We start from the raw sequence: 14,653 nt of genomic DNA, 5'->3' as shown, positions 1-14,653 counted from the left end.
AGTACTTTCTCTGTTCAGTTCCATCTGCCCATGATCACTGACCCTTGAGGATCCCAGAGAACTAGCTTCTTTTCCTCCTGCAAGCAATGACTCCCAGGTTCATACTCTCACTGAAGTGGTAAAAACGGCCTTCGGCAATAGAAGAAAATGGATGATTCTTTTCTAATGAGGAAAGCGCTTTGTTTTTCATTACTCTTGAAGGCATGGTTCCTTTCACGGTTGAGAAATAGCCACCATCTCCCACAACCACCTTATCCTCCAAGTTCACTTTTGTTGACACCACACAGCAGTAACTGGATATCTGGTGGTTTAACACTCTTCGAGGTCTCTAACTCCCAAAACAATCTTTGGACAACCTCAAAGTAGACAGTCATTTTCCCCAGGACACAAACTCTTATTTCTAGATGACACACGTTATTCTGCCTCAAGCAGAAACTCCAAGTTGTCCAGCCCGACACAGTGCTAAAGACTGAGCCCCTGAGCAGGAGTTGGCCACGGTCCCCAGCTGCGGCTCTGGCCAGGTGAGGCTGTGAGGCCTACAGTTGTAATGCAGACAGAGGCAGGGGGTGATGACAGGCTTCTCACTTGGGACGAACTTTAACTCAAATTCTTCCTGCTAGTTACCTTAGTCCCGGACTCATCTTTCAGATGTGTCACCTGGGTTTCTTGGACTTAAAGAAAGACAGACATCATGGTCTGCATGTAATCTTCCCTTTTATGTAACCACAGCAATGTGCTCTTTGTACTTGAGAACCTTGCTTTAGTCAGATCTATGTGCCATTTAGCACCAGAAGCTCAGCCTTTCTAACACCTTGTAAGGTAACATGTTGACAGAATTGTTATAACCATTACATCAGGGTTGCAAGCCCTGAGTACATTAGCTCCTGGCACTGTTGACATTTGGGGCCAGATCATTCTTTGTTGTGAGGGGCTTTCCTGTGCCTTGCAGGATGTTTAGCAAAATCCCTGGCCTCTGTGAGTAGATACCAGCAGCCCTCCCCTATTTGTGGCAACCAAACATGTCTCTAGATGTTGCCAAATGTCTCCGAAGAAGCATCAGACACAGACACCAGGGAGAGCAAAGGTAGGAGGCAGGAGGTCCCCACATGCTACTATCTGGCTCGATTCCCACCAACCACTCAGCCTCCCTGCCCCTCTGGCCCAGGCCTTCCCTCACGCCGACTCATCCTGAAGACTGACAGCAGCAGCTGAGAGGCAGTGGTTTTCCCCGAGAAGGTGTTAGCCCATTAGCAATTTCTAATGGCTAGCGTGCAAAGGGCTTCTCTGCAGAAACCCGCAGGAATGAGGCTGCCGAGCTGCTTTCCTACCTGGGTGAAAGGCGTTCACCTGGAAAGACACTGACCGGAACAATCACGAGTCAATCTGTTCACCTCTCCCGTTTTGGGTATCGCTCTCAGGACTACCGCACTCAGTCTCCCTATTCCAGAGCTCAGTACATGCAGGCCAGTCATACTGCTTGCACTTGAGGGAGTACACGGTCAGCACCTTCAGGAGTGATGGCGTCTACCACTCTAGTGCACTAGGTATTAAGGACTCTCAAGGTCAGATCTCCCTGCTCCTGCCCAACCCTGTCTTCACCTTTGATAGGTAAATATCAGACCAACATCTGTAACTCAGAGGGCATAGCCTAAGAAAGTATATCATTCCTGGAAATGACTTAACTAAACCAATTTTCATTAAAAGGTGTTTTTTTAAATGCCAATGTATAAATAATCCCAAATTTAGGTCATTTTTTTAATCTAAGAAGTTTCACTCATTTTTCAGAACATGTGGTCCAAATATGTAAGTCAGATCAAGAACTGATCCAAGTGGGTGTTTTTTCTATTTTCAGCCTTATTTGCCAAATGATATGAACATTCCTACCTGCTTAGATTGATGGCCACTTAATTCATACATGTCACTTTAAAATGGCATCCGTGAAAGGATGGATCAGTACCAACAAACAGCTGCATGTGTCCTCAGCACCCTTCTAGGATTGAGAAGAACTCAGGCCTCTAACACACTTCCCTAGCTCTCTTCTGGATAGACTTCTAAAGTGGGTCCAAGTGGGAAGAGGATCTAGGAATGGAGGAATCAGTTTTTCTATTATGTTAGTCAGTGTGACCATGGAGAATCCTAATTAAAATGGAGGAATAATTACATGGTAAAATACCAAATATTCTTGTAGGATTGAAACTGTGCTTAAGTATACCCAACACAGTACACTGCAATATAGGCTTTTTCTACTTAGTAGTTTTACTTTTTTGCTCTGATAAGCCTTTAAGTGGATTTTGATTTATAACCAAAAAAGCAAGACTTTTATCAAATTTATTATCCCAACGGATATATGACTGAGAAACAATCAACTTAATGAAACAACATGCCACTAATCACCCAAGATTCATTTTAAAGATGTGAATGGTCCCTCTGTTGTATTTCAAATTGCCCATCAATGTCTACTGAACATGTCTAGGGAAATGTTACCAGGATATTTTCTGGCTGTGAATTTGTGAACTTTAATAGTATAATTTGTACTAACTGGTTTCAAAGTACAAATGAGTAATCAGTTAAGGTAAAAGAACATTGTCTGAAAGAGAAAGGAGTCCAAATTTTTCCATAAGCAAATAAGAGACCCTGGGCAGATGACTTAACAACCAGGCCTTAGTTTACCTGTAAAATGAGGGGATTGGATACATTCAAGGTTTCCCAAACTTAAGTATGACTTTCATGAATATTGCCAAATACATGTGCTACCTGTTCTGCTAATAGTTCTATTAACAGTTTTCTTTAAATCCACTTATCTTTCTGACACAAATAAATTTAACTTAATAAGAAACTTTATATTGATACTGTAAATAGGAAGTCAATATCAGTTGATATAAATGTAGATAACTAAATGAAAGCAAAAGGTATGTATTCAATTCTAACTAAATACTGTTGTCAGCTGAAGACTCAGATCTTGTCACCTGTTTTGTGACAAAAAGTCCTTTTTGCAAGACATAGAGAAGGTGTTGACAAAATAACTATTTGGGACTTGTGGGCCACATAACCTCCTGCTCAACTCTGCCACTGAAGTGTGAAAGCAGCCACTGACTAAATGTATTGGAGAGGGCTGGCTATGTTTCAATAAAACTTTATTTATAAAAATAGGCAATAAGTGAGAATTTGCCCACAGTCTATGATTTGCCAACCACTGTGTTGGAGGAGTGTGAAAGACATACATACTATCACCAGGCAAAGGCTGACTCAGAAGAACTGAGAGAATTTTAAAAGGAATTATTTTCCTGGTTGGAAGTCCAATGGGCTTTAATACCTTCAGGTTCCACATAAACCATTTTGAGAAACCTGGGTTGAATTTCTACCCTAAGAATCTATAATGAACCTCTTCCCTTTATCTTCGGCTGCTTGGATAAAGTCTAGGATTTCTTACCTGTAATACCATCGATTCATTTTTAAGTTGTCTTTCTCATTCACTGGGATGTCCATGGGAAAGTTTTTTTATCTTTGTTAGGCCAGTGGTTCTCAACCCTGGTTGCACATTAGAATTATCTGGAGAGTTTTTAAAAATACCTATTCTTAAGATATACCTATATCTCAGAGATTCTGATTTAAAAGGACCAGTTGGGACTCAGTCATTTGTGTATTTTAAAACACCTCAAATGAATCTGATGGGTACCCAAGGTTGATGAGCTACTCATCTATGTTTTGCCCAGGGCCTCTTCTTCAGAGTCCATTATTTCCTTCATTGGTCTTAATTCTAAAAGCCTCAAACCCTATTCACCTCCTCAAACTGTTTCAGACCTGAAAGATTTCAGGTCTTCACTTTCATTTGTGTTTCCTGAGATTTCTCCAAGTGAGCTCTGATTGAGCTCTCCCAGATATACTGGTTAAGTATACTGTTTCTCTTCTCATTCTCTCTGCTTCAACACCCTAGAAAGCTTGACATCATTAACAACCCAAGATGTCTACCTGGATAAGTTTTCTCTCCCTTTCCTCTCTCCCACTATTGCCACTGACCCCTGATATTGGAATAAGGACAGGAGGTAAAGGGAAAGGGATGTGGTATATTCTGTAACATATAAAGAAAGAAGATTCTTTCTCCTCTGGAAGGGAATAGAAATGCCTCATGGCTGCAGAGAAGAGTTGCTTCACCAAATTCAAATAAGCTTCGATTTTTAAATCAAATTACTTGTTTTACGGGTTGTTTTTTTTTTGTGTGTGTGTGAAGTTGTATGATTTCTTTATATATTTTGGATATCAGCCCCTTATGGTATATGTCATTTGCAAATATATTGTACCATACAGTGGGTGGCCTTTTTGTTTTGTTAATGGTTTCCTTTGCTGTGCAGAAACTTTTTAGTTTGATTTTTGCTTTTGTTTTCCTTGCCTGGGGAAACAGACATATCTAGAAAAAAGTATACTAACACCAATGTTCAAGAGTATACTGCCTATGTTTTCTTCTAGGAGTTTTGTAGTTTCAGCTCTTATATTTAGGTTCTAAATCCATTTTAAGTTTATTTTTGCTTATGGTATAAGACAATGATCTAGTTTCATTCTTTTGCATGGAGCTGTTCATATGGAAGTAACCTAAAGGTCCACTGATAGATGAATGGATAAAAAAGATGTGGTGAATATACAATGGAACAATACTCAGCCATAAAAAATGAAAATTTCCCATTTGTGTCAACATGGATCACCTAGAGTTTATTATGCTAAGTGAAGTAAGTCAGACAGGAAGAGACAAACAGCGTATGATCTCACTTCTATGTGGAATCTAAGAAACAAATAAACTAACACACAAAACAGAAATAGACTCATAGACACAAAGAACAGACTGATGGTTGCCACAGGGGAGGAGAATGGGGGGAGGGGTGAAATAGGTAAAAGGGGAAAAATTAGTGAGAATGTCTGATATCTTGATTTGAGTAATGGTTATATGCATGTACACACATGTTGAAATTCATTGAGCTTGTACCCTAAGATTTGTGCATTTTATTGTATGTACCTCAATTAAAAAACAAACAAATGAGCTTCTATTAATATGTAAACATTTACCAAGTACCTATAATGTACCAGGCATTGTGATAGGTGCTGGATATATGACTATGAATATGATGTGGCTCTTGTTCTCAAGAGGTTTACCATCCAGGGAAGGAGATAGACTAGTGAATGAGTATAATAAAGTAACTTAAGGGGAATCTGATAGAAATCTCTAGAGTGGAGTGTAAGCACAAAAGTGTGTGGTGTGCTAGAAAATGTCTCCCAGGGGGAAAACAAAAAGCTAATTTGTGGCATTTTCCAATTCCAAGATACAAATATTTCCACCATGGCTGATTTCAAGTTACCAACATAACCTCACTGAACACAGAGTTGGGAATAGATGCACACAACTGGTGCTTACAAGCTTGCAAAGTCAGCTCCAGCTTGGGTGACCAACCATCCTGATTCACCTGGACCTGCCCCAGTTTTAACACAGTGTTCCACATCCCAGATCGCCTTAGCCCCCACATACCACTGGCAGAAAGTCCTCAGTTCTTCCCCAGAGGTTCAGGAATGACTTCAGAGAGGAGATGAGATGTCAGCAAATTCATTTAAACAGATACATTCTCCACCGTTGTCAATGGAGTCAGTGGCAGGCACCAAGTGTTTAAGCAATGAAGGAGCACCAGGCTGTGTGCTGTTTATCCCCAAGTTCCTTTGGCCCTCAAGAACTTGGGAAGTTACAGTGGGAATCTGCTTGCAGCCCCCTTCCTCTTCTTCCCTTCCCTGACATGGATGGGCTCCTTCTGAATAAGACCAATCTGCAGTCAATTTACATAGGTTCTGTCGGAGAGGGAGAAGGGACATGTTAGCTATGGAAATGTTTGACCGTTTATCAGGCTGTTAGCAGTCATCCAAAATAAGTCAACTCATTAGAAACCTTGGCCGTCCTGCTAGCCTCATGCCTTTTTCAGTCTTCGAAATGCCTCTGCTACATTTCACACCCACCCACCCCCGGCACACTGGTCCCTTAGCTATGATCCTTCCACTACTCAGAGGGCAAGATGTTTTAGGAAAGGGGAAACTGGAAGGTTTGGGGTGAGATGGAGGAGGAGGAGGAGAAAGTGTCCTGAGAGCCTGCTGGAAAGGGCAAAAAAGCCAGTTTCTCCCCCATCACCTCTGGACCATTATCATGAAATCTCCCTGCCCAGATCACTCCCATTGTCCTTTTCATACAGCTTTATTTATATAGAATTGATATATAAGATTATGTAAGTTTAAGAGGCACAGTGCATTGATTTGGTACACTTATATATTGCAAAATGATTACCACCACAACCTTAGCTAACACCCAAATCATGACACACAATTACTATTTCTTTCTTGTGGTGAGAACATTTAAGTTCTACTCTCCTAGCAACTTTCAAGTATATGATACAGTATTATTAACTATAATCACTATGCTGTGCATTAGATCCCCAGAATTTATTCACCTTTTAACTAGAAGCTTATACCATTTGGTCAACACCTCTTCTTTCCCCTCACCACCCAAACCCTGGTAACCACCATTCTGATCTCTGTGTCTGCGTTGGGCTTTTTTTGATTCCATATATAAGGGTGTCATACAGTATTTGTCCTGCTCTGTCTGACTTATTTCACCCAGCATAATGCCCTCAAGCTCCATCCATGTTGTTGCAAATGACAGGATTTCCTTTTCTTGTGGCTGCAAATATTCCATTGTGTGTGTATATGACATATATGTGTGTGTGTATACATATATATATGTATATATAACACATCTTTGTTATCCATTCATCTGTTGATGGACACAAGTTGTTTCTATCCAGGCTATTGTGAATAATGAATCACATTATCTTATTTCATCTTTCCAAGATTCTGCTGCAGAAGGCAGGTATTAGTCCTAATTTACAGATGAGAACCAGAAACCAGATTCCGTTAGACTCAGAAGGAATACCTAGAAGCAGAATCTGACAATAAGGTCTCCTTGGAGCATACATTTTGCCCACGGGGAGAGGCTGTTTTGCCTTGCAAATAGTGGGAATTGGCCTTCATTTTTCATTTCACTTCCTAATGTCCCATCATCGAGAACATTTATTGATCCCACAGCTAGAAAAGGGGTTCTCGGCGCTTCCCTGCTCAGAGAACAAACTGCAGGTCTCAACTGGTATTTTTGTTCAAGACCAAAGTTCTAAAAGTCAGACTGAGCTTATCTCCCATTAAATTAAAAAAATAATAATTTTGACAGGGACAAAAAAATTGGTTAATGAGAAATCAATAGTGGAGTTTCTGGATCCAGTTTGTGTAGATTTGAACTCCATCACTTACTAGCTGTGTGACCTTGGGCAAGTTATTAACCTTCCTGTGTTTTGATTTACTTATCTGTAAAATAGGAGGTCATAATACCCACCTCAGATGGTTGTTGTGAGGACTAAATGAGGTATTATATGTAAGTTGTTTGGATGAGTGCCCGACCCATAGTAAATGTGTTATATTTTGCCACCATTCTCGATTTTAAGTGTTTCTCCCTTAAGTTTCTCTGAAACTCTTAGCCCCTGCTACTACTTATCTGTAAGTACAAAATGGTTTCCAAGTTAGCTGCCACACAAAGCACCATGCCAGTGGCTCATTCAACACTCCGTCGGAATCAGGTCAAGATGTCAGGATAAAAATGACAACAAGTACTCACCATGTGCGAAGCACCCTGCCAACCACTTTTGATGCATATGCTTAGAACAGCCCACAAGACGTAGGGACTAAAATTTCCATTCATCAGATGGGAAAACAGACTTAGAAAGAAAAAAAAAGCATCATGCCAGGTTCAAGGGCAGATATATGAGCACACATAAGTACGATAGATGGTTCCATAATGATCTTAAAATCTACTCAAAAGGACTTTAGCCCAAACTGCCAACACTGGCTTGAGGTACCATCAGCTGGCAGGGGCAGGGGCCATTGCTCATGCTGGGAAGTCAGGTGTGTCCGGGGCTCTCCCTGGCACAACCCTCCCCTGCCTCCATTTCGTTCCTCATAATAAGCCTGGTTCTAATGCCGGCCCTCTTCTTTAATCTCCTCCAGATTTCATGTCAGCTCAGGCAGCAGTCCTCATTAGATCAGGGTACAATGAGCCCTCTGGCCTCTGCCCCCCGGCACTTCCTCAGAGCCCTCCTGTCTCAGAGCCTGGCTGCCAAGCACAACCACTGTCAAATATTTACTGAGCAGACTGCAGCGAGCCAAGGCTTCCGGGAATACTGGAAAGAACAAATCGAAATGCCACTCCCGTTACATTCTAATAATACTTAAGAGTTTACAAATGACCCTTACATCCTTATGTCACTGAGCATCCTACCTCCTACGTGCCATCAATGGAGTGCTTCCTGTAACCGGCTCTGCGCTGTCGCACCCAAACCTCATGCTACCCCATGAGCAGGAGCACCTGCCCTTTAAAGATGAGACAACAAAGGCTCAGAGAGATGGGTCAGCTTGCCCCAAGTTGTACACCCAGCAAGGGGCAAAACATGAGAGAACACAGTAGGTCTGACTCCCAAGTCCACACTATGTCATTATGTCTACTTTAGATCAATCATGCTTATTCTGCAGTAGCACAGGGATAGGTCATAGGAAGCACACATGTATACAGACACAACAAGTACCACGGAATAGGGTCTTCCTGGAATGTCCTTCCCCCACCTCTGCCCCTCCTTATTTTGCTTGCCTAGCTACTGCTCATCCTTCAAGAACCAGCACAAATATCAACTTCTCCATAAAAGTTCCTCTTTCTCTTCTCAACTATTTGCATCCAAAGTGCTTAGCACATCATAGTGCAATTGTCATTGATTTATTTCGATGTTTATTTGTCTGGGGACAAGTACTGCACTTCATAGATCATTGAGTCCCTCTCACCTAGGGTAGTGCTTGCCACGCAATAGATCTTCAGTACCTGTCTGTTGAAGGAAGGGGAGGGAGAAAAGGGAAGAAGGAAGAGGGGAAAGAGAAGGGAAGAGAGGAAGCTGGGAGAGAGGGTGGACCTGTTCAGAAGAGAACCTAATTTGCCAGCTACATTTTGCTTTTTAATTACTTCATATGTCTCTCATGAGACAGTATTTTCTTATTATCCAGGCTGATGCTATTCAAATAGAAAATCAGTCACCAGGACTGATGAGTAGGAGTCCGTCATACTTACTTAATCTGAGTATACTTAAGGCAGGGTCCTGGAAAATTCTGGTTACTATATAATGCATAGGGCAACCAATTTGCAAAACATATCCCTCAGCTAACATTTTTACAAATTGCATTCCCAGAGTTTGCTGCAAACTGGAGGAAGTTTTCTTTCAAATGTCCCCTTTCAATCACAAGAGCTAAGCCTTCCTTGAATTGCACTGACATAGAAGCCTTTGGTCAGGTGTCTATTTCTCCACTCCAGCTTGGGCTATCAGCGGCTGATTCAAGAGCCAGCCTTCCTCCTGGGCAGCTGACGTGAAGTTGGCTTGTCCCTGAGTCATTTCAGAGTGGGTGTTTTCAACATGCTTTCTGCCCAGGTGACACTCCCTCCTAGGCTCATGTATCTCACTTTGTTTTCTATACCTCCTCCCTCCAGAAAAATGGGTAATTTGTTTTCTTGTTTTAGATGCAGGAACACGGAGACACAGAGAAGTGGCGTGTAGATGTGTTAGATGTGCTGGGAAGAAAACACAAGACTGAAGGTCCCCAGCTCATTCACGGGCCAGCCAGTACCTTCTGTACAGTTAATAGTATTAGCTGCCATTTTGAGCCTGACATACCAGCATGAGAGCAGGTATTTCACCAGGGGTTGTATCTCAATGAGATCTTCATACACTAAGAGGTGTGAATTATCAAACTAGTCATACCAGTCAGTTAAAAAAAATGTGGTGTTGGGTGCCACCTCAGGTCTCCTGGACTCCACACAGCCTGAATTTTTAATCACTTTACTGCCCTGTGTGAAATACATGAACTCTAAATCCAAACTGCAGGTGATCAATGAACAATTGATCCTTAGAGTGCCATTTACAAGGTGAAAAACCCTCAAGCAAGAAAGGATTTAAAATATTCTGGAAAACTCATTGCTGACCTTCCTTTAACAAGTATTAATTGTTTACATTTACTAGGCACATGCTCACTGCCAGGCTTTATTTTAGAGGCTTTGCATGAATCATTGCATTTAAATTCTCACAAGGGAACTACTGGGCAGGCACTGTTATTACCCACATTCTGCCATGATGGAAACACAGCACAGAAAGTGCCCAGACTTGCCTAAGGTCACCCAGGTAATAGGCAGCAATGCTGGAATTCAAATCCAGTCTGACCAGAAAGCCATGCTCTCAAACTTGGCTATTACATCTTCAATGGAGACCTATTACAAACATGTTATTTGGGGCTTTGTGAGATTAGGTAGATAAATAGATCTCACAATATCAAGTTTGAAAGATAGATTAGATAGATAGATAAGACAGATCTCTATATATAGATATGTATATCTTACAAACTTGTTGAATCAAAAAAGGCAGAATTGGAACCTATTTCACTATAAGACAAAAACCAAGAGATGGCCCAAAGATGCAGGAAAGGACTAGCATTTCTGTTGCTCCTCTATACATCTGGCACTTGAAACGTTATCTCACATAAGTCTCAACTCTTACAAGGCAGACGCTGCCCCCATTTTACAGATGAGGAAATGGTGGTTTAGAGGTTAATGGCCCAAGTTCACATGACTTCAAAGGGGCAGAACCACATTCAAACTCGGACTCATGTGGGCTCAAAGCCCAGACTCCTGTAATCATTTTTATTAACATCTAACATCTTGTCTTTTTTATGTGTCTCCTGAATGTCATTGCAAATGCTGTTAACTTAGCAAATCAAAGCAAAACAAAGCGAAACATAGAAAGGCATATGCTGCGCTGCGTCTGTTACGTCTTAGAGCTGAAAGTGAGTGGAACATCCTTGTATTCGCCTGAACCCTCACAAATGTCTGTCTCCATCCTGGAGTCCCAGACACCCCCATTTTGTGTCTGACTCACATTCCTGCAACTGCTTTTTGTGGAAGCTCTGTTCAGTGGCCTCAGGTTTCAAAAACAAAATCTCCCAATTAGTAAACAGGCCCAAGGCCCCAAAGTCAGCTGCCTGGCCCACTAACAATGAACAATTGATGTGGAATGTCCGCTCCATATACATTCCGGAGAAGTTCGGTACCCGGCTCCTCAGAACCCGCCAGGGGCAGCCCCTGTATCAACGCTGGGCCCTGCTGATGAATACATCCATTGTGGAGGCAGGCCCAGCCACGCAGCAGGGAGAACTCCTAGCAGACTGTTTTCTTTCCCCACTTAAAAAAAAAAAATCACATCACATGATTCCTTCCCTTGGACATCAAAGCGCCTGCTGTTATGAGAAACAAGACCGAATTCCTTTGCGTTAGGAAAGATAACCAACAAGACTAAGAGCGGTTCCTAGTGGTTCCTAGAAGGATCCAGGGGAAGGTGACCTCCATCTGTCCTGCTGAGGGTTACGCATCTGACAGAGACTTTTAAGTCAGATCATTTGTTAGGCAAAAAAGAAAAAAACTAAGTCTCAATGTCATCTTTCTTCCTAACATGGGGTACAACACTCTCCCACTACACCCCCACAGCCCCCAGATATCACTGTTATTTTGAACACTCAAGTACTTATTTTTTGGCCTTGGAGAAGCAAACTAGACATGTTCAGAGGGTTCTTTCCCATCCCTTTTCCTGTAACTGTGTGATGTTTGTATCATGGAACCACCTTTCTAAAACAGTAAGGGGCTGAGGGCAGGACTGTCTAGCATACCTGACAGAGCTGGACAGCCCTGGTTCGAGCCCTGCCTGAGACTTAGACGTTGCCTGGCCAGAGTTCTTAAACAAGTCTCCATGTGACTTCTGCAAGCACCTGGCAGCATCTTTGTGCAACTAAGGAAAAAGTGTCCCTTTGGGGGAGAAGCATCCTTGCCAGCACAGGGCTCGGCAAGTGCAGCCCAGCTGGAGCCCAGCTCCTCTGTCAAGCAGCCAAGGCCTCAGGCAGGGCACAGCCTCCACGGCCACTCACGGAGCTCTGTGTCTCTGTTCTGACTTATCAACTGTGACAGACAGTATGTGTCCCACCAAACTGCCTACTCTGATAAGGCTAAGGAGGTGTGTCAAGCAGTTTTTGAATCCGCCTGTTAATAGGAGACTTCTGCTGCTCTGGGTCAGTTCCTCCACGCCTCCAAAACCCTCCATAGCACATCCCATGAAAAGAAAGGCACTATTTCCTCCTTTGAGATTGCCATTCCCACACCACCACACTCAGAGAACCACCCTTGTCAGAAGTTGATCAAAATGCAGGGCCGGCTTCCTATGTGGGCAGCCTGTGCAGCCACACAGGATCCCCTGGCTCAGAAAGGCCTCGCGCTTGTGTTAATACTCTGATGGCACCAGCTTGATATTCTTAATCATTTCTAACAAGGAGCCCTACATTTTCATTTTGCACCAAGCCCTGCAGTTATGTTGCTGGTCCTGCCAATAAGCCTTCAGAAGTGCCAGAAAGCTTTCTCATACCATACAGAAGATTTGGAAAGGAAAATGAGATATGCCATCCCTCTGCTGAACATAAAGGCCCCAGTCATAACTAGAGCATAAGGCCGGACGGAGCACCGGAACTGAGAGTGTGGGCTTTAGGATGCAAACTGAGCTGGGGGCAATCCTGCAGTGGGCAAGACCTCATGCAAAGTTATATTAGGTCAGTGGACAGCAAATAATAATAATATTGACTTGGTAACCATGGACAAATGAGTGTATGTATTCTACCAATGACTGACGTATGAGAAACATTAGTTAGTATATAAACAGAACACTGTCGCCCCAAGGAGCTGTAAAAACCAGTAACTCTGCTATTGCCAATGCACATGGTATCTCTGGAAAACTCTATCTCTCACTGTGTGGATGTCAAAGCTTTAGCCCAGGTCACCAAGGGGATCTGTAATAAGATCCCAGAACCCTTAGCTTCGGGCTGGCAATACTTATTCCCTAGACATACTTGTGTCTCATGTCAAAAGCAGAGAGTCAGCAACCCAGCACACTGGCCCACTGTCTTACTCTGTTTCAGAGACGATCATACAAAGGTAGGGTTGATGTGAAAACCGCTCAACCCAGAGTTGGCCAGGCTGATTGTCCTTGAGAACAGAGGGGCCCATTCTCTGTGGCCATCCAAGGCCAGGTGGCTTCAAGGAGTACCAGCCATCTCTCTGGGGCTAGAGTTTCCCCAGCTGATCTCCACATGCACCCACGTGTATAGTGGCAGCTGGTCCCTCATTTGCATGACTACTTTGTCCTACAATTGGTTACTAATTTCAGCCAGAGATAACTCATGAAGGCCTATATTGTCCACTCACCTTTTCAATTATTTTCTCCAGGCCAAAGTGAGAAGTCATCAGGGTTTTGATGCAGATCGAGATGCCAAAACGCTGAACAAAGCCTGCAAAGGAATGGGTATGAAAGATATTTTGTTTATTTACTTTTGAAGTTGATTAAATTTGATTTCATGCCCAACTTTCCCATGATCTTCAGAGGATAACCTCTCACTTATCTTGTGCATTCCAAGATAACCCAAGCTGATTACTTCATAAGTTCTCTTTATAAAAGATCCCAAAGTTATAATCAGATCCTAATGCTTTTCAGAATTCAATATAATAGTTAGAAATGGGATATTATGACATTTTGTTTGACCTTGAAGTAGAAGAAACTTCATGAGAAGTGTAGTGCATACAATCCTAATGTCATCTAAATCCATCTGGGTTCATGGGAGGTGGTGGGGAACTGGGTCTGATGAGAGCTGGGTTAGAAAACTGGGAGCTGCATCTAGAAGAGACCACGTGAGCATAAACCATGGCCAAGGTCAAGAATCAGAGGTCAAAAGTGAAGGAGCTGTGTACATCCAGGCCTAAGGGTAAGTACATGGTCAAGAATGGGAGTCTAAGTAAGAAATCAGGACTAAGGCAACTGCAGTAACAAGGCAGGATGAAGGAGGGAGCATCTGGGAACAAGGCCATGAAGAGAGACTCTGGGACCCAAGGAGGTCACCAGTGAAACAAGGTTCTTGTCCCCAAAGCCTGGGTTTTAGTATATTCACAGGACCATGTAACCATTGTCACTAATTCCAGAAGATTTTCATCACCCCCAAAACAAACCTCACATCCATTAGCAACCACTCCTCAGTACCCCCTCCCTTTAGGCCCTGGCAAACACTTTCTGTCTCTATGGATTTGCCTATTCTGGACATTTCATATAAATGAAATCATACAATATGTGTCTGGCTTCTTGCACTTGGCATAATGCTTTGTGAAAACAAGTGCTAAATTTTTACTTAATGGAGATTTACTTTCCTAGGAATGGATAGTATGGTGGAATAAAATGGCCATAAATTCTTTGTGTGACTCCAGAGGACAGAACTGGGATCCATGGTGGAAGTTCTAGGAAGACTTATTTCTATCTACCTCAAGAACAGTCAGTCTTGTTCAGGAAAGGTTGGAGAAGTCCCAGGGGACTTGGTGTTGAAGAAGACCTGGTAGGGGAAAGGGAGAAGGGATTTCTACATGTAGCCTTGAATTAATTGGAGAGGGAGGGAAGGAAAGAACACACAAGCTGGAAAT

General features: G+C 42.6%; 1 protein-coding gene and 1 long non-coding RNA gene across 3 annotated transcripts in view; one reads left to right on the top strand and one right to left on the bottom strand.

The window, feature by feature from the left end:
- Positions 1 to 14,653, top strand: part of ANXA13 (annexin A13) — a 49,262-nt gene that overhangs the window by 8,460 nt on the left and 26,149 nt on the right. For both annotated transcript variants that reach the window (XM_036883094.2, XM_036883093.2), the window contains one exon: positions 13,418 to 13,493. In XM_036883094.2, coding sequence (XP_036738989.2) covers positions 13,418 to 13,493 — 76 coding nt within the window. The remainder of the gene's footprint in view (positions 1 to 13,417; positions 13,494 to 14,653) is intronic.
- LOC130682816 (uncharacterized) overlaps positions 1 to 14,653 on the bottom strand; it is a 37,346-nt gene that overhangs the window by 12,158 nt on the left and 10,535 nt on the right. Inside the window, exon 2 of the long non-coding RNA XR_008996173.1 lies at positions 13,397 to 13,479. This is a non-coding gene — a long non-coding RNA (uncharacterized LOC130682816). The remainder of the gene's footprint in view (positions 1 to 13,396; positions 13,480 to 14,653) is intronic.

Source organism: Manis pentadactyla, chromosome 3, assembly GCF_030020395.1.
Source record: "Manis pentadactyla isolate mManPen7 chromosome 3, mManPen7.hap1, whole genome shotgun sequence".
In the NCBI taxonomy this organism is placed as follows: Eukaryota; Metazoa; Chordata; class Mammalia; order Pholidota; family Manidae; genus Manis; species Manis pentadactyla.
Note: the sequence above shows the minus strand (reverse complement) of the source record. Positions and strands in the feature narration are given on the sequence as shown.